Raw genomic sequence first — 19,383 nt, 5'->3', positions numbered from 1 at the left:
ACTGGAGTGGGACAGAGTGAATTTATTTACATGCCCATAGACGCATCTCAATGCTAATACAGGGCAGAAAAATGGAATTGCATTCCCTTACAATAGAATATTGAGGTTTAATATAATCCAAGTCTTTTGAAATGGCAAAAGATTTTGTAGGAGTATTAAAAAAATCTTCTATTTCGGCAGGACAATCCAAAACATAGAAACAGTCTAAAAGTTAAGAATTGGTCATTTAGCAGTTAATCAGGCAATACCTTTTGATACTTTGAGTAATGAAAAATCTAAACTGTCGTCCACAACACTGCAGATACTAAGTCAATTTAAATTTTCATTTACCTACTGTTTTGCTAGGTAAATGTATCAAGGAATAGGAATAAGGCAGTTTATTGAGTTGGCATACAAATCAGCTAGTTGAATAGCTGTAAAAAGCCTCAGTGGCATATGCAGTATGCTTGCTTAGTCTAGCCAAGATAAACTACAGGCTCTTTAAGTTCTAATAATAACTAGTTTACCACATATTAAGGAAGAATGTACAGCTTTGTAGAAATATTACTACCTCTGAAGTATTAATGATTTCCCTCAGTGGAAGATGCTAGTTAACACTTTCCTGGATATTACCCTGTCAAATCTTTATACTACTGTACACTCCTGTTACTCCCTTATGTCAATGAATGTACTGATAGTATTTATAAGTAGAGATGAAAGATCTCTATTACTTTAAATTATCAACTTTTGAAAAAGCTGATGTTTATATCGTGGATCTTTTCACCCATCTATTGATACCAAGGTACCACAATTAATGGTATTATGTTAGAACGCAAGTCAATCTGTAAGACAAATCTTCAAATCTCAATTAAACCATCTGAATGGTTTAAAATAGGAGGTCTTGTATGTAATCTTACGAAAACTGCTACACTTACAAGAAGGGATGATAAATGAAGACTTTGTGGTGTGTCTAAAATTGAGGTTATCTAAACAGTACAAAGTTTTATGCCCTTAAAACACAAGGCTCCTTATCTTGAAGCAAAAATTCACATCAATCAGCTGGATTACCTGTTGAATGGGACTTTGAGCCTGGAATAAGATTCTACGGCCTAAAAGCTCTGCAAAGATGCACCCTACAGACCAGATATCGATGGCATTAGTGTAATGGCGGCTACCCATCAGGATTTCTGGTGCTCGGTAATACTGAGTGACAACTTCCTGGGTCATATGACGGGACTCATCAAGTTCTTCTACTCTGGCAAGACCAAAGTCACAAATCTGCAAGAAAACAAAATATTTTGGAACACTAGCAACAAATTTCTTCAATCTACAGTCTCATAGTAAGAATGGTTACAACACTTGCTTTCTAGCAACAGTAATGCTCATCAACTTTAAAGATGATTAAAAATAACAACTGACCTCATACCATGCCATGAATTTTGCACTTGTAAGATCAAAGCTATGAAAAACAACACTATTCTGGATTTTAAGGAATTGTTGATGAGCAACAAAGTATCCTGAACGATACACTTAATATTACAGAGGAGTGGCATCTAGCTAAGCAACCTACAGATAAAATAAAATAGTTAAGAGCTACTGAAATATGAATCAACATCTTTTTGAAGATTATACTTCCAATATTAAACTAATATTTAACTTCAGGTTAAAAAGGTGAAATACATTAGATTTCTTTTTACCCCCAATCTGCTCATGAAATGTGAGCATTCTAGCAAGGCCCTCAATTAATGCTCATCCCTAATAGCTCGAGGGGTGACAGGCTGACATTTTGCTCCATTGACTTAGCTGGAGAGCTAAAATTCAAAAGATCAGAAGTTCAATCTAAAGCTCCAGTTCTAATGATCTTACATCAATACAAATTTTGCACTGATTAGCTAATTCAAATAAATAGTTGAGTATAATTAGTTTCTTCATGGTTTAGACAGACAGGAAATTGTAAGCCAAGTTTCTCATTGTTGATCGCTACTCAAAAATTCCTTAGACTTGGGGGGGGAAAAAAAAGGCTCAGACTCAATGGAGGTTGAGAAGACCTCTCTACCCAAACAGTCTGCCAAGACTTCATGGTTGGGTGCACTGAGAAGGAATGTCCAAATGGATGTGGCAGGAAAGAATGCTCATGAAACTATGTTGTACATTTCTTCTGAAATCAGCAAAGTTAACATTCCTAAAAAAATTAAATTAGTTTAGCACAATTGGCCAGATTTGGTTTTTCACCCTAAATCAGACTAATAAAAGGGACTTCATTATGTATAATTAAGTCAGTTTTAATTTTAAAATTGTAGGTGATATGTAGATGAATTTCATTTGTAATACCCACACAAGATTAATGAGTCACATAGTGACATGTTGGCAATTACATGGAACTTGAACTTCTCCCATCAAATGACAGACTGCAGAGCATAAAGTATCACTTTAGTATATGAAGTGGTAATGTTTTTAAGAGGGAGAGGAAAAGGCAGAACTTCTAAATGTAGTCACTTATCATCGACTAACGTCATGTCACAAATTCAATGCCTAAATTTAAGGATAAGAAAAAAGAGCACTAAGCGAAAATGAAGAAATCTCTTTAAAAAAAATCAAGTAACTATATTTACATACTCCACTCTTTTAACCAATTCTCTTTCCCAAATTGCATCTTCTTATGGACAATGTTCCTTTCTTATACCTAATATTTAAATTTGGGATTTCTAGCATTCAAAGACTGTCAATAAAATTCCTGTCTAAAAAATTGTTTTTTACTTTATAAACAAAAAGAATGTTTAATTTGAAGTCTGAAACACAGGCCCAAAAGAAAGGACCTTAAATCTAAACTCCAAATATCAAGAAATGGGCTTTGTCGCTCATCGGGGTATCCTCGAGGGCAGTAACTTATAAACTTAGGCAGTTAGAAATGGACACAATACGCAAGGTTTGACCAATGCTTATATAGCAACAATACAATTCTTACTTAATGCTGATGGTTTGCCATTTACTGCAGGTCATGCTGTACTGATAGTTTGTACTTATCCACTCTAACCCTAGTTATACCTTTAATTGTTGCAGTGCTGCTCCACTTGAATCACTCCCTCAATTTGTTTCCGTACTAATTATTTTACACGTTGACAGCACTAAATTAGTATGATTACTTAAATCAATAACCTAAAACCAAAATTTCTCTCAAGTCACATTACACCATTGTTCATTATTTCATAATTTCTGCTATGTGCTTGCCCAATTCAATTTATGGACATCTCCTTAGGCATTGCTTAAAGCATACGATGTCTTGCAAATAGCTTTCTCAAGATAGTTCATTTATACTGTTAGAGAAATCTCTATTTAAACACAAAGATTCCCTTTGTATTATGCTACATGTTGTGCACACATCAAACAATGCAATACGAGTGTTTTGCACAAGTAGTCAAGGCACAATATAATTTCTGTATAAAACAAGCTTGCAGTACAACTGAACCTAAGCAAGCAGATGTATTCCAACATTCTCTTTTCTTTATAATACTGCATTTTTATTTCACCTTAGTAAATCATAAAATAAACATTTTGAAAGTAGTGGAACAGTGTTTCTCAACAATACAAATGAAGGAGTTGGGAAATGGAAAATTAGGATGACAGTGATGTGAAGTGGTAATCATAGTATGATCATTTTACATTGGCTGTCCCTTTATAAACATGGCAAAAAGTAGTGGTGAAATGGAGACGTGAGACCCAAATATGACAGCACAAATAAAGTTTATATGCGTAGAAGTGAGCACAGATAACCTTTTCAATAAACATTAAATACAGGAAATGAAAATCTTGGAGGTTTATAGGAATGGATAGCAAAACTTATTTTAGTTGGTCTGTTCCAAAACCATAAAGTTATATACTTTGCAATCAAGTGCTCCATAAATAAATACATCCTGAAGGAAATTTAGAGTGGCAGCTACTGGCAAATGTGAAACACATCAAGACCAAGCGTTTCCAGTTGAAGGATGAGACATTGAGATTTGGCCCTACTTTGAAAACATACTGAGCCATCTGTAGCAGGAAATTCTGTGCCACTCCTAATGTGATCAGTGGGACATGCTCTTTTATACCATAAAATGCAAAATACTGGACCATGCAGGATAGTGGTGGTGGGTGAGAGATGGGACTGACAAGAGGAAAGAAAAAATGTTTTGACTGTGAAATAAAGCAAACTGATGGATGGAGGGAAAGGTTGGGAGAATAATTTATTTTTCATTACTTCCCGAAAGGCTAAAAATCACAACACCAGATTATAGTCCAACAGATTTATTTGGAAGCAATAGCTTGAGGCGCTGCCTCTTCATCAAGGTGGTTGCCCACCTGATGAAGCAGCAATGCCTCGAAAGCCAGTGCTTAAAATAAACCTTCTGGACTATAACCTGGTGTTGTGACTTTTGAACTTTGTCCACCCCAGTCCAATACCAGCACCTCATGATTCTCAAAAAGCGCTAGTGTTATTTCAGCAAGGACTTGGTGTCAAAACTGAGTGTGGAAAAAGCTTCCTTTCTACCATCATCAATTTTGTATCTAACACTATACTTCAGCTCCCAAACTGGACAGATTAGAAAGAACTGCAGCATGAACTTCAAGTAGATCAGTGTACACTTTCAATATCTTGTTACAAGCATTTTAATAAATCCTGTAAATACTCAGGCCGCATCTGTGGAAAAGACAAAAAAAAGTTTCAGATCTGTGCCCTTTCATCAGAACCAAGGAAAGTTTGAAATGTAATAGAATGTGAACAAGAGAAAGATCAGGTAAAGGAGAACAAAATTTGATATTTGATATGGAGGAGTGCAGGAAAAATTAAACTTCAGATTTCAAGGTTCAAAATCTAAAGGGAACAATAATGGGGCAACTGAAGGAACTAAGATGTACAATGGTATAAGTAACACTCAAAACACTTCTAACCTTCCTCCATTATCTTGAAAATGACATCCAAGGTAATGTTCTCTTTCCACAGATGCCACTTGATCTGCCAAGTATTTCCAGCATTTTGTTTCATATTTCTAGCATCCACAATATTTGGGTTTGCTTTATCAGACTGACTGAATCTCCATTAAGGATGAAAGCAAAGGTCAAACCCAAGTTCAAAAGAAATGTACACAATCTGAAAAAGAACTAGCTTGTGTAGATATGATGCAAAGCTGCATACCCTCAAAGCAGAAAAGAATAGCCCATTGCCACATCTATGACTGCTTACGTCCATTATAACAATTCCACCAATCCCAACTCACGTAAATGAACTGGAACAAATTGCTGTGAATATACAAAAAATGCAATCTGAGATCTATTTTGCATTAAACATGTGTTGAATTTCCAGTAACAGCTGTACAGATGTTTAGTTTATGTAAAGCAGGCATTTCTCCATTAAAATAAAACTAATTTCATCGTATGTACAATTAGTGTAATTTGGTGATTTCAAACTCCAAAACCAACTAATTATGAATGGCTGATCCTTTAGGGGTAAACAACTACCTTTCAATTGCATCACATGTAATCTGTGGGGAAAGATTTTTACATGATGATTGACATCAATAATTCTCACTTTAAAATCAAAGAATTAATAGTCACTTACTCTAAACCACTTTTTAAGAAAGCTTACTTATTATTATCGTATATTTGACCAAATAGCTACAGCCAAGTCGTTAAGCATTCTTTACATTCCCTACCTCTCTCTTTCTACCACCCTACCTGTGCTTTGGAGATTGCTTGGAGATATATCACAGAACTGGTACAGAAGGCAACAGTTCAGTCCATCATGTTCACACTGGTTCTCATTGAGAATTATGCCTTATTACAAATCTCCTACCTTTTTCCGCCACAGCATTAAAGTTGTTTGAATAGAAACAATCTAATGACCACATGAATGTGACTGAACCCAACTCCAACACAAATGGCAGATGCTGCATTCCAAACTCTATCAATTCAGTTCACGAAAAGATTTTGCACATTGCATTAGCTTCTTTCACAAGTCACTGACTCTCTCGTTCTTGATCCTGACTCTGGGTCAAGTCTCTTTTTGGCTTTTTCCTTTGCAAAGAGAGGCTTCCCAACTTCTCCAAACTATCTTTGCAACTGCAATTTCCTACATCCAGAACTATGGTCATAAAGCTCTTCTGAACACTTCCTGATTTGTACACATTCTTAAAGTGTGATGCTCACAACTATACACAGTAAACAATCTGAGGTCCAATTACTAACTCATACAAATTCAGCATCATCTCCTTGCTCTATGCCTCAAGTAACAAAGTCAAGAGTACTGTGTTGTTTATCAATTTACACACTCCACCTATCCAGTCATCTTCATGTACATACATACAGAGACTCCTCTGCTTCTGCACTTCCTTTAGAACCACACCATTTGCTACTTATCTGCCCATTCCAACTTGAAGTTGTACCGTTCTCCTCCTCCTCAGTTTACAATGCTTCCTAGTTTTGTATCATCGGCAAACTTTGAAACTGTCTCCTGTACATCATCATCAAGAACACTAACATTAGGCAAGAAGAAAAAAAGAGGGGCTGACTCCAGGGAACCCCACAAAAACAAACCTGGTCTGTAATCTGAAAATATTCGTTAACCTTTTGTTTTCTATTACTCGGTTATTCTTTATCACTGTTACTGTTCATTGTATCCTATAAGCTACAACTTTGCTCACAAATCTGTTACATGGCACTATAATGTCTTTTGAAAGTCCATGTGCATCACCCCAACAGCATTCTCTCATCAACCCTTAATTCAACCAGCCCTCCAGACAAGTTAGTCAATGAATATTTCTCTTATGTAGTCCATACCAGCTGTTCCTAACCAACCCACATTTTTCTAAGTGACTTTATTCAATCCTGAATAAACTTCTCTAGAAACTCTCCCACCACTGAAGTTAGACTGACTGACCTGTAAGTACTGGAGTCATTCTTTCAAGCGTCTTTTGAAAGAGGGCAAAAATTTTGCAAGTCTCCAGTTCTTTAGCATCTTTCCCAAATCTAAAGACGACAAAGATAATGGCCAGTGCCTCCACAAATTCCATTCTCACTTCTTTCAAAGATCATTGGATGCACAGAGTCATACAGAAACAGACCCTTTAGTCCATGCCGACCAGATATCCTAATCTGTCCAAGTCCCATGTGCTAGCACTTGGCCCACTCTAACCCCTTGCTATTCAAATACCCATCCAAATTATTTTTATATGTTGTAATTGTACATGCCTCCACCACTTACTATGGCAGCTTTTCATGGTGCTGGTGCCTTGCCAATTTCAAATAGAGTTTATGCAATACCACCACTGCATAAGTTTTGAAACCTTATGACTGCAAACTGTTATTGCCAAAATGACAAAAGTATTAATTGATTAATTGAACATCTCAGCCAAACAGCCTGTTTCCATAATTAAATCCTTTTTTTGGTATCTAATTAACCTATTTCCTTTTTATATTCTTATTACATAGCACCCATAGAAGACTTGAGTTTTTTTTTTGTTGGCTGCCAGTTTTTTCCTCAATCCTTATTTCTCATTTGTTTTTTGACCACTTCTGAACTTTGGCATTCAGCTTTGTTTTCAATTGGATTTTCTAGCTGATACCCATCAAAAACAATTTCTATACTTTTCATCCAGAATCTCTGGATTTATTTGCCATCTTCTCCTTTTTGAGGACATACCTTAACTGTGTCAAAACAATTCCTTTTTTTGAAGGTAGTCCATCGTTCAGCTACAGTTTTAGCTGCCAATCTTCAGCTCAATTTGTTCAGTCCAGCTCTGTACTTGCCCGATTGAAGCTGGTTCTCTCCCAATTGACTATTGTTACTCTAGATTGCCCATTATCCTTTGACAGTCATCCTAAACGTCATGATATATGATCATAACGTCCCCTAGTTGTTCCTCCACACATTCTATCTTCTTGGTATATCACATTTCCTAGAACCAGGTCCAACAGTGCATCTTTTTGATATCTCCACAGAAACTGCAAGAATTGCTCAGTTTCTCCAGCATTCATATTTCCAGCACCAGCAGTATTTTGCCTTTATTCAAGTGTCTCCTTCCTTGTTGGACTCGGCATATTCTGTAGAAAATTCCCCTGAACTCAATTTAGAATACTTCTCTCCTTTACTGTATCACTATCCCAGTATTTCTGGGAAGTAAAATCCATTAGAACTAATCAAGAATTTACACTGAATTTCCATGCAGTTTTGCTTCTCTACATCTTTTTATATAGTTTATGTAGAACTGACAACTTAAATAGTCAATTAATCCGATAATGAGGCAATGTATTTAACAAAACAGGTTCAGAGTTGAGGCTTTGATCAATGTTGTAGATGTTAGATTCCTTGTGTTTGGAATCTATACTACATGTAGATGTGCTGCTAGGATAGTACTTGAAGTTGAGATCCAGTTAATGCAAGTGTAATTTATAGCAGGAAAGCATATAACAGTCAGCTCATCACCCATTTTTATCTCTAAGTTGGAGAACATTGACAAAATAAACTTTAAAAGGCATCCGTATCACAGCTTTCTTCCTCCATTGGAAAATAGGTATCCTTTCCAATTTTCTCCTTCGAGGCATGGTACTAATCACCCTCAAGAATAAAAAATTATTATTCGCTCCAGTCTTGACGTGCCTTGAGAGACATTAGCATAGATTGATTACTGAGCAGTAGCAACAAGGCAGTACCAATGTTGACCTCCCTACCTGAAGAGGCCAAGATCAACTGAAGTAGGTTCACAGAGCAAGAAAGGCTAATTTGAGGCCTAAAGCTGGATCATCTTGGTTCCACTCAATCCATTGATCCATGAGGGGACTTGTGCTAAGAGATTTTCCAAGTCAAGCTAACAATTATTTTTGGCCAATTTAAGAGTTTGTAATTGAAATAAATGCCTTGGAGACTAATGTCTTAATTTGTACATTACTACCAAATGAATTGTGAAGTTGTGTACTGATCCTCAAAATCTGGGATAATTAAAAAGCAACATTCTTTTGTAAAACAAAAATATTGCAATAAGTGATATTTACAGTGATGTCTTACAGTAACCTTAAATTATTTGGTTTGCTTTATGTATTAACCATGCTATAATATCGTTCCAGTATGTTGTGCCTTACTTGATTTTACTGAAAGCTGCATCAGTAATTCTATACTAAGCAGCAATATTTGGGCATACAGAAAGGAATATACTTCACCCTATAAATCAAATCGAACACTTACTTTTATTAGCTCATTAGCTCTTACTGGTGCACAATTTTAGTTAATACTGTAGTAATGTAGATAAAACTAACCTTAAGGACACAGTTGCTGTTCACAAGCAGGTTCCCTGGTTTGATATCTCTGTGTAAAATGCCAGCTGAATGCAGATACTTCAGCCCTAAGATTAAAAGTAATTAAATATTTAAAACTATACAAGTATTTAAAATTGAACATTTGTCAAACTATATTCACCTAAAAAAATCTCTAGTGGTCTTGAGGTCACAAAAGCCACTACAGTATATTCCTTTCTTTCACTGGGGCATAAAAAATTGCAAGTGTTTTGAAAAGAAAGGTTAGCATTTCAAGTGTATCCTGAGATATGATCTGCTTCTTATTTTTTCAGTTACCTGTACCCGCCTGTGATTTTCCACCATGTTTCACTTCAGATGACTTCAGTTCTTTTTTTAAACTTCACAACTTAGTCTTGAAATGTGATACTGTCACATTCACATTACAATTTTATTCTTAGTTAGTACTTTTCCTTATTTTGCAGCTACACCCAAGTACTTCACTGGTTGCCCATTTACTGATTTGAACTGACAGCGCTGAGTACATACTAAAATTCTATTTCTTGACAGACTCAACAGGAGATGGGCACATGCATCACAAGCTTCTTCTGTGATGGGGTTCCCGGAGTGAGGAGGGACTGAGGGCCCAATAGCCAAGATGCCAAGTACAGCACAAGAGTATGGGGCGGGGGTAGGGCGTCTCGACAATTAGAACACAGGCCCTCTGCCTCCTTCTCTGTTCCTGGCTCCTGACCTCTCCTTTCCTGGGCTAAATCCACCCTCACCATTTATACGTGCACATGCGACTTTAAAGCCATGCATCACTGGGGCTAGTTAATGCAGCCTTCTACCAACTTAAGTGCAAAATCTAGGTTGACATTCCAGTACTTGTCAAAGGCAAGTCTTTCAAACAAAATGTTAAATGGAGGCTCTATCCACCATCTTGGGATACAAAAGATACCTTGGAACAACCTTGAAGGGGACTAGGGATTTCTCTCTAGTCTCTTGGCCAATTATCCCATAAGCACTTTTTTGATGTTGATTATTTGCTGTTTACAGTGATGTGTGGTGTACAAGTGGGCCACCTCTTTCTAACTAACTATTACATCACTGACTACACTTCAAAAATATTTCATTGGCTGCAAAGTGCCAAAGTGCCCTGGGACATCCTCAGATCATACTACATAAATGCAACATTTTGTTTCAAAGTGATAAAGTACATTGACTAATGTTAGTTTTTACATTCTAAGACAGGAGACCAGTTCTAGATTGTGAAGCTGTTCAATATGCAGCCTGAGGACAATCATGTGGTATTATAAGATTACATTAGTCGTTGCTGAAAAATCTAAGATTTTTCTTTAATATGAACTTCAATATTTTGATGCAACATGGCAAGACACAGTAGATTTAATTAATTTAAATCTAGATAGATCATGGACAATACTTGACCATAAACACTAGTTTGTGCTCACATTTGAGGTATTATTCTATCATCATACTAAATTTAGCCACCTGCGACTTGCAACTTACCCCTTACCCAATGATGTTGCAATTCAAGTTCAAACCATCATATCATTCTTCTTGGTTCTCACCAAACTTCAGCTTTTAACAAGGCCGAAAAGTGTGGTGCTGGAAAAGCACAAGTCAGGCAACATCAGAGAAGCAGGGGAGTTGACATCAGGAACGATGAAAGGCTTATGTCCAAAATGTCAACTCACCTGCTCCTTGGAAGCTACCTGAGCTGCTATGCTTTTCCAGCTCCACACTTTTCAACTGATCCCTAGCAGGTAGAGTCCTCACTTAATCCTTCAGCTCTTAAGTTCAACTCGTCCATAACCCATAATCCATAGCTTAGCTTTGAAGTCACATCAGTATTACCTTATATTAGTTAACCTCTATTACCTCAAAAGGACCCCAGTGACTCAACCTATACATTTTCATCCTTCCTTTCAAATCTCTATCAATTTGTTTTATTGTGGCAATCACCTAGCATCCAAAAAATGCATGTTTGGCTAAAGGAATGGAAATACATTTATTTTTACTTAAATTATGTAATAAAATGGAATTTCTCAAGGTACCTGAAGGGGGTATTGTTAAATGAAGAATGACACCAAGCCACAAAAGGATGACAAAAAAGTATGGTCAAAGAGGTAGTTACTAAGTGGCTTCTTAAAGGAGTAAAGCAAGGTACAGTTTTTTCAAGGGGCTGACTTATGGTTGAGGTGCTGCCGATTAGATCTATTCAGCAAGTGTGGGGGGATAATCTCTCAGGAGAAAAATAGCAGCAGCAGTCAGGGTTTTGGCATCATGACTGGTTCTGTAAAACAGGGTATGGCAAAGTCCAAGGGAGCAATTGTGCTAGGGGACTCTCTAGTCAGGGGCACAGGCAGGAATTTCTGCGGTCGCGAGTGAGAGTCAAGGACAGTGTGTTGCCTTCCTGGTGCCAGCATCAAAGATATCTTGGAATGATTGCAGCAAATTCTCAAAGGGCTGCGTGAGCAACCAGATGTCATTGCACAAATCGGTACCAATAACATAGATAGAAAATGGGATGAGGTCCTGCATTAAATATAGGGAGTTAGGCAGGAGGTTAAAAAGCAGGACCTATAGGGTAGTATATCCTTGGATTACTTCTGATGCCATGTGCTAAAGAGTAGGAACAGGAGGATAGGGCAAATGAATGCATGGCTGAGGAGTTGAAGGGATTCAGATGATTTTTGGATTACTGGGATCTCTTCTGGGGTACAGGCGAGATAGGAGTGTGGTGCTGGAAAAACAGCAGGCCAGACAGCATCTGAGAAACAGGAGAATCGACACTGAGTATAAGCCAGTCATCAGAAATTGATGAGTCAGCCCTTCGTGATGAAGGTCTTATGCCCGAAATGTAGTTTGGCCTGCTCCACAGATGCTACCTGATCTGCTGTGCTTTTCCAGCACCCCACATTTGACTCTGATCTCCAGCATGTATCGTCCTCACTTTCTCCAGGGATGGAGGTTACTTGTATAAAAGGGATGGGTTGCAACCAAACTGGAGGGAAATTAATATCCTGACAGGGAGATTTGTTAGGGCTGCTTGGAAAGGTTTAAATAGTCTTGGGGGGACCCTAGGCAGTAGCAAGGCAAGAGAGAAGGTTGAGGCTGGTACAGAAGTTAAAGTGAGCAAGTTAAATAGACAAGGCAGACAAGAGCATGGCAGGTAACAAGGGAAGACTAAACTTAATTAGTTTAATAAGTTTGTGGATGACACCAAAATTAGTGATATCTAATGAAAGTTAACTAGAACTACAATGGGATTTTGATCAACTGGGCCAGTGGGCTGAGGAATGTCAAGTGGAATTTAACTCAGATAAATGCAAGGTGTTGCATTTTGGTCAGACAAAACAAGGCAGAACTTAGTGTTAATGGTAAGGCCCTGGGAGAGTGTTGTTAAACACAAACCTCTAGTGGTGCAGATACACTGTTCCTTGAAAGTAGTGCCACAGGTACACAAGGGTGATGTAGGTGGAGTTTGGCACGCTTGCCAAATTGTTCAGAGTGTTCAGTGCACAAGTTGGGACCAAAATAGAAATTGTGGGAAAAACTCAGCAGATCTGGCAACATCTGTGAAGAGAAAGCAGAGTTAACATTACATGTCCAGTGACTCTTCTTCAGAAGAGGAGTATGGACATCATGTTACAGCTGTACAAAATATTGATAAGGCCACATTTGGATTTATAAGTAGAGGTTGGGGCACAGGAGGCTGAGGGGTGAACTTAGAGAGTCGTAAGTATTTTCCCCAGGACAGAAAGCCCAAAACTCGAGGCATAGGTTTAAGGTGAGGGGGAGCAAGAATTAGAAGGGATCCAAGGGGCAACTTTTTCACAGAGGGTGGTGTATATACGGACAAAGCTGCCAGAGGAAGTGGTAGAGGTGGGTATAATTACAATATCTAAAAGACATTTGGACAGGGACGTGGTAAGAAAAGGTTTGGAGAGGTATCAGTCATATGGGACTAGTTCAGTTTAGGAAACTTGGAGGCACGGATGAATTGGGTCAAAGTGCTGTACGACTCAAACTCTAACATTTTGGCTCTGTTCAAGCAACATAAAAGTCAGCAAGTTTATGGAGATTAGAATAAGAGATGCTTGCTGAATGTTCAAATAATCAAGTCTGGAATAACAACTTAATGAACATGAGCTTCAGTAGCATCAGATAAAACAGGTTAAGTTAAACAACACTATGGAGGGGAAAATCAGGTAGCTTTTGATGGTGCAAAAGATCAGAATCTCATCTAGGATTCAAAGCGTGGCACCAAGGCTACAAAGAGGCTTAATCTCCATTTGTCTCCCTTACAACAGAGTCAGTATCTAAGAAAAGGGAGGTTGGGATGAGGTCTGAAAATGTCTTCAGTCTTTCCAATACATAACTGAATAGCCAACCAATACTGGATGTCAGATAACCAAGCTGATAACAGTCCAATTAAAAAGAGTGATAGTGAGGTAGAGCCAAGTGTCATCAATATACATGTGAAAACTAATCCTTGTCTTTGGCTTATGTCACTGAGGGGCAGCACACATAAAAAGGGGGCCAGGGAGAGATATTTGGGGCAATATCAGAGATAGCAGTATGGGAATTAGAAGAGAACCTATTGTAAGCAATTCTCTCCTTATGATTAGAAAACAGAACAGAACATGAGCACAGTCCCAGCCACATGCATGCCAAAGGTGGCAGTAGAAGAGGATAGTCTAATCATACTACAGAGGAGGAAGTGCTGGATGTCTTGAAACGGGTAAAGGTGGATAAATCCCCAGGACCTGATCAGGCGTACCCTAGAACTCTCAGAAGCTAAGGAAGTGATTGCTGGGCCACTTGCTGAGATATTTGTATCATCGATAGTCACAGGTGACGTACCAGAAGACTAACGTGGTGCCACTGTTTAAGAAGGGTGGTAAGGACAAGGCAGTGAACTATAGACCAGTGACCTTGACATCAGTGGTGGGCAAGTTGTTGGAAGGAATCCTGAGGGCCAAGATGTACATGTATTTGGAAAGACAAGGACTGATTAGGGATGGTCAACATGACTGTGCGTGGGAAATCATGTCTCACAAATGTGATTGAGTTTTTTGAGAAAGTAACAAAAAGAGGATTGATGAGAATAGAGTGGTAGATGTGGTCTATATGGACTTCAGTAAGGTGTTCGACAAGGTATCCCATGGGGACCGATTAGCAAGGTTAGATCTCATGGATACAGGGAGAACTAGACATTTGGATACAGAACTGGCTCACAGGTAGAAGACGGAGGGTGGTGGTGGAGGGTTTATTTTCAGACTGGAGGCCTGTGACCAGTGGAGTGCCACAAGGATCTGTGCTGGGTCCTCTACTTTTTGGCATTTACATAAATGAATTGGATGCAATCATAAGAGGTACAGTTAGTAAGCTTGCAGATGACACCAAAATTGGAGATGTAGTGGACAGTGAAGAAGGATACCTCAGATTACAACAGGATCTTGACCAGATGGGCCAATGGGCTGAGATATGGCTGATGGAGTTTAATTCAGATAAATGTGAAGTGCTGCATTTTGGGAAAGGAAATCTTAACAGGACTTAGACACTAAATGACAAGGTCCAAGGGAGTGTTGCTGAACAAAGAGACCTTGGTGTGCAGGTTCATAGCTCCTTGAAAGTGGAATCGCAGGTAGATAGGATAATGCAGAAGGCGTTTGGCATGCTTTCCTTTATTGATCAGAGTATTCAGTACAGGAGTTGGGAGGTCATGTTCTGTAAAGCTGCAACATTGGTTAGACTACTGTTGGAATATTGCATGCCATTCTGGTCTCCTTCCTATTGGAAAGAGGTTGTGAAACTTGAAAAGGTTCAGAAAAGATTTACAAGGATGTTGCCAGGGTTGGAGGATTTGAGCTATAGGGAGAGGCTGAACAGGTTGGGGCTGTTTTGCCTGAAGTATTAGAGGCTGAGGGGTGACCTTATAGAGGTTTACAAAATTATGAGGGGCATGGATAGGATGGATAGGATAAATAGACAGACAAAGTCAATTCCCTGGGATCAGGGAATCCCAGAACTAGAGGGCCTAGGTTTAGGGTTAAGGGGGAAAAGATTTAAAAGAGATCTACAGGGCAACGTTTTCACACAGAGGGCGATATGTGTATGAAATGAGCTGCCAGAGGAAGTGGTGGAGGCTGGTACAAATGCAACATTTAAGAGGCATTTGGATGGGTATATGAATAGGAAGGGTTTGGAGGGATATGGGCCGGGTGTTGGCAGATGGGACTAGGTTGGGTTGGGATATCTGGTCCGCATGGACGGGTTGGACCGAAGGGTCTGTTTCCATGCTGTACATCTCTATGACTATGACCCTAAGTGTCAAGGCCTTCACACTGGCCAAAGAGGACAGCAGAGTAACATTATCTTTGTTACAGTTACATAGGATGTTACTTGTCAGAGTTGTTTCAGTGCCTTGGCAGGGCAGAAACCTGACTGGAGGGATTCAGAGTTTCAAGAAAAGTGGGATTAGATTTGGGACTTATGGAGTCATTTCCCAAATCTAAACCATAACTAAAACAGTGTTTTAGAATAAGAGCTCCCCATTTCCAGTCTTTCCAACCTTCAAAAGGTCCCTTAAAGCCTTACTTCAACTGCAATCCCTCATATCAACTTGCATTTTTTCTTTCCTACTTTTTTTTTTAGATTTTTTCTCTTTAACAGAAAGCTGCAATGTCTTCCTGCTCAAGGTGTCTTAGACCACTAGTTACAGCTTTGCCAAAAAAAGCTTAAATGACCAGCATGTGCTGCTTTTGGTTGGAAAAACTAACTGATCTCAGATGCGATTATCATGAATGATTTTAGCACATGTCAGAATCCAGTAGTGGAAACATAACAGTTCCGACATTGCACATATATGAACTTATGCAAATTACTCCTACGTACAATTACTCCAACATAAAGAATTCAATCTTCAAATATGTACAATATATACAAGTAGAGGGGTGCCCTGGACCTCATTCTCTAAACAGAACTATGTTAGAGAGAGAAACCAGATAGTAATTTATTTCTTCACTCCCTAACTCTCTATTTGGATTTCTTGGATTGCATTCCTCCACCAGACAAGTATTATCTTTGGTCTTTGTCAACATTACTAAAGATGGCATAGTAACACTTCACCACAAGATAACATATAGCATATAGAAACATGTCCTGCACCATAACAGCTGAGATGTGCACTGCACCATTACGGATTTTCCAATTTTCTCCAATGGTATCATGATTCTAGTGATATTCCAATTATTCCAGCACTGGAAATACTAAAAGTTAAAATCCATTTATATACTGCATCCAACAACCCCACAATGTCCTCAAACACTTACATTAAAAGTGACAATATTTTGAATATAATATATGATTACACAGCAGCGAATTTGTACACAGCAAGATACCACAAAGCAATATAGACGAACAGATAATATTAGTGATATCGGCTGATGAATAAAAATGGGCCACAACACCAGGCAGAACTTAGCAAGTTTTGAGAAGATTTGTAGCTCAGATTGAGGTTCTGGATGTAGGTTTGTTTGCTGCGGTGTAAAGTTCATTTTCAGAGTTTCGTCACCATATTAGGTAACATCTTCAGTCAACCTCCAGATGAAGCCTTTGTCCGGAGGCTGACTGAAGATGCTACCGAGTATGGTGGCAAAACGTCTGAAAATAAACCTTCCAGCTCAGTGAGCAAACCTATATCCAGAACCAGACAGAAATCCCCAAAGAATGGAAAGATTACCTCATCTAAAAAGACGAACAGTGCAGTACTCCCTTGGCTCTGAACTGGAATATCCACCTGGATTGTGCTGAAGTGCTGGACTGGATCTTGAACCACAAACTTTTTGAATCAGGTAGGAAGGTCAACACTTCCACATGGGTTACTACATACGTAATATTAAGTTTTACAATGAGGATAAATTCTGATATAAGTTTTACGTGGTACTGAATGTTTTACCCACCTCTCAAAATCTGGTACAGGAAAACTTTGACATGATCTGAACTCAATGGTTGTGGAGACACGATGATCTTGTGAAGGTCACTTTGCATTAGCTCTGTGACAACATAGCTGAGGAGGGGAAAGAAAGTCAAGGAGAAAACACTAGTTGCATAAATCAATCCCATTGTAGTTGCAATTTGAGCACTTTAGTTACTATTACTAGAGATCAAAGTTTAGCAGACCAAGTTGGAATAAAGACAGCACTTTTGACATCAAAATATTTCAATGCGCTTTGCAGCAATAAATATAATATGAAGCACAAGATGTTACAATAGTCTGTTTTCAGTTTAATTCTGACTTACAGAATAGTTAATATTGATAAATATTTACATCAAAATATCTTTTAAATCCTCAGAAGTTTTAATCTTATGAAACGAGGCTAATAAGTGGGAAAACTTCCTTTAGTTATACCAGCAATCTCACTGATTATTCATTTTGCTTAACCGCAGCATGGGTTTGGATTTAATAATTTTCCTCACAATTCTCCAAAAAGACAATTTAGATAAAATCTCTAATTTTATTGTATTTTAATACAACATTTTGGAAAAAAAACTGCTAGTTCTTAAAAGTTCAATAGTTAAATGCACACCCGATGTTCCAATCAGCTTACAGAGGTTCCAAGTGGGATTCTCCATCTCTGGTCAGTTCTTTCAGCAAAGTTAATTAAAATAAGCAAACTGGGGATTCTTATGGGAAGGTGTGCATGTGGATGTCAGCTGAAATGGAAATGAGTTTATCGTCTTTTATGGTAGATAACTTTAATATTCATTTTTAGGTTGGCATAAAGAGTAAATGGAAAGTCATTAAAAATTATATTCGCACATGAAGTCCTAAACTCAAAGAAAATTAACATACATCATATCCCAAGGCAACCAGGATTTATAAAACAAATTAAAATCATTTATTATTTGGAGAATCTTCAATGGAATCCAGATTTAATTAGAATCCTTTGATTCAAAAAATATAACAGAAACATCAGCACATTGCCAAACTTTCCTGCTTATAGAAATACTTCTATTTGCAAATAGACATTTGGAGAAAAAAAATCAACAGCAGAAAACTGCATTTTAAAGCAGCTCTGTAGAATTCAAAAGGTGACATTACTCAACAGGTTTAAATTCTGATCGAAGCAAAAATATTTATCCGAAGACAATAGTTCCACCAGTTTTTAATTATTTTTGTTTTAAATGGACAGCTGCTGAGAAAAGGGGAAATACTTTTGAAACAAGTGATCATATAATTTAGCTAGTGTGTGACATGTCAATTTGAAACAAGCTCATATTGAATGAGTCAATGTCCAAGCAAGGAATGTGAAAATTCTGTTTAAAGAGTCAACTTTCGGGCTAAAAGAAAAACAAGTAATGAATAACTCAAAATATAAATTATTTCACAGAATTGGTAGTACAAGGAGGCAGCCATTTGTCCAAAGTTGCATTTAAATTGCATAAAAGACCCTTTTACACTTGTATTTATCACAACATCCAAAATGAAGCCTCATTATAGAGTGTATTTTAAATGCCAACTTCAAAACAGAAGCCATTTGTTTTTACTTCATAAATGAAGTAACTGGCAGAACAGTAAATCTCAATGCTGCTGTAGAGTTGATTATTTGCTAATCTGATTTTAACTTATTTTTAAACTAAGTTGTTATAAAACATGACAAAAAAAAGTGAAAAATTGTAATACCAACTATTAGTTCTGTAGCTTCCTATGTTCAGAAGTCACCTTTATAATTCTGGATAATCTGATTTTACCAATGCTACTGGACCGTTTTTTTGCAACAAATGGTCTTCCAAACCAAGCTCACCATGACATGGTTTTTTTATGGCTCAGTAACTAAAATAGTAAGCAGCCATGGCTAACGCTTGCTGTCAAAGCTAATTGTTCTGAGGGATGTGCTTTTTCTAGTTCACAGCTCCATGAGGTTATCCACACAGCCTCACATATGCATTATCACAGAATAAAGTTTACCTTTCACGCTGCTGTACATTCCAAATGCATAACTTGATTACAAGGCAAACTCATAAGCATTGCAGCCCAGTTGATCAAGTTCACAAATTGATCTGTGAATTTAGCATGTCTGCTCATAATTGTTACAAGCATACCCAGGTAGA

The 19,383-nt window shown here is 37.9% G+C and overlaps 1 protein-coding gene across 2 annotated transcripts in view; it reads right to left on the bottom strand.

The window, feature by feature from the left end:
• The window catches only part of nlk2 (nemo-like kinase, type 2), a 154,826-nt gene that overhangs the window by 30,167 nt on the left and 105,276 nt on the right, over positions 1-19,383 (bottom strand). The window contains exons 4-6 of one of the 2 annotated variants that reach the window (XM_060848089.1): positions 17,232-17,338; positions 9,265-9,350; positions 1,048-1,257 (exon numbers count right to left, since the gene is read on the bottom strand). In XM_060848089.1, the coding sequence (XP_060704072.1) occupies positions 1,048-1,257; positions 9,265-9,350; positions 17,232-17,338 (403 nt within the window). The remainder of the gene's footprint in view (positions 1-1,047; positions 1,258-9,264; positions 9,351-17,231; positions 17,339-19,383) is intronic. The other variant, XM_060848090.1, reaches the window with a different exon arrangement.

Source organism: Hemiscyllium ocellatum, chromosome 31 (genome assembly GCF_020745735.1).
Source record: "Hemiscyllium ocellatum isolate sHemOce1 chromosome 31, sHemOce1.pat.X.cur, whole genome shotgun sequence".
Classification (NCBI taxonomy): Eukaryota; Metazoa; Chordata; class Chondrichthyes; order Orectolobiformes; family Hemiscylliidae; genus Hemiscyllium; species Hemiscyllium ocellatum.
The sequence above is the reverse complement of the archived record's forward strand: the minus strand, read 5'-3'. Positions and strand labels throughout refer to the sequence as shown.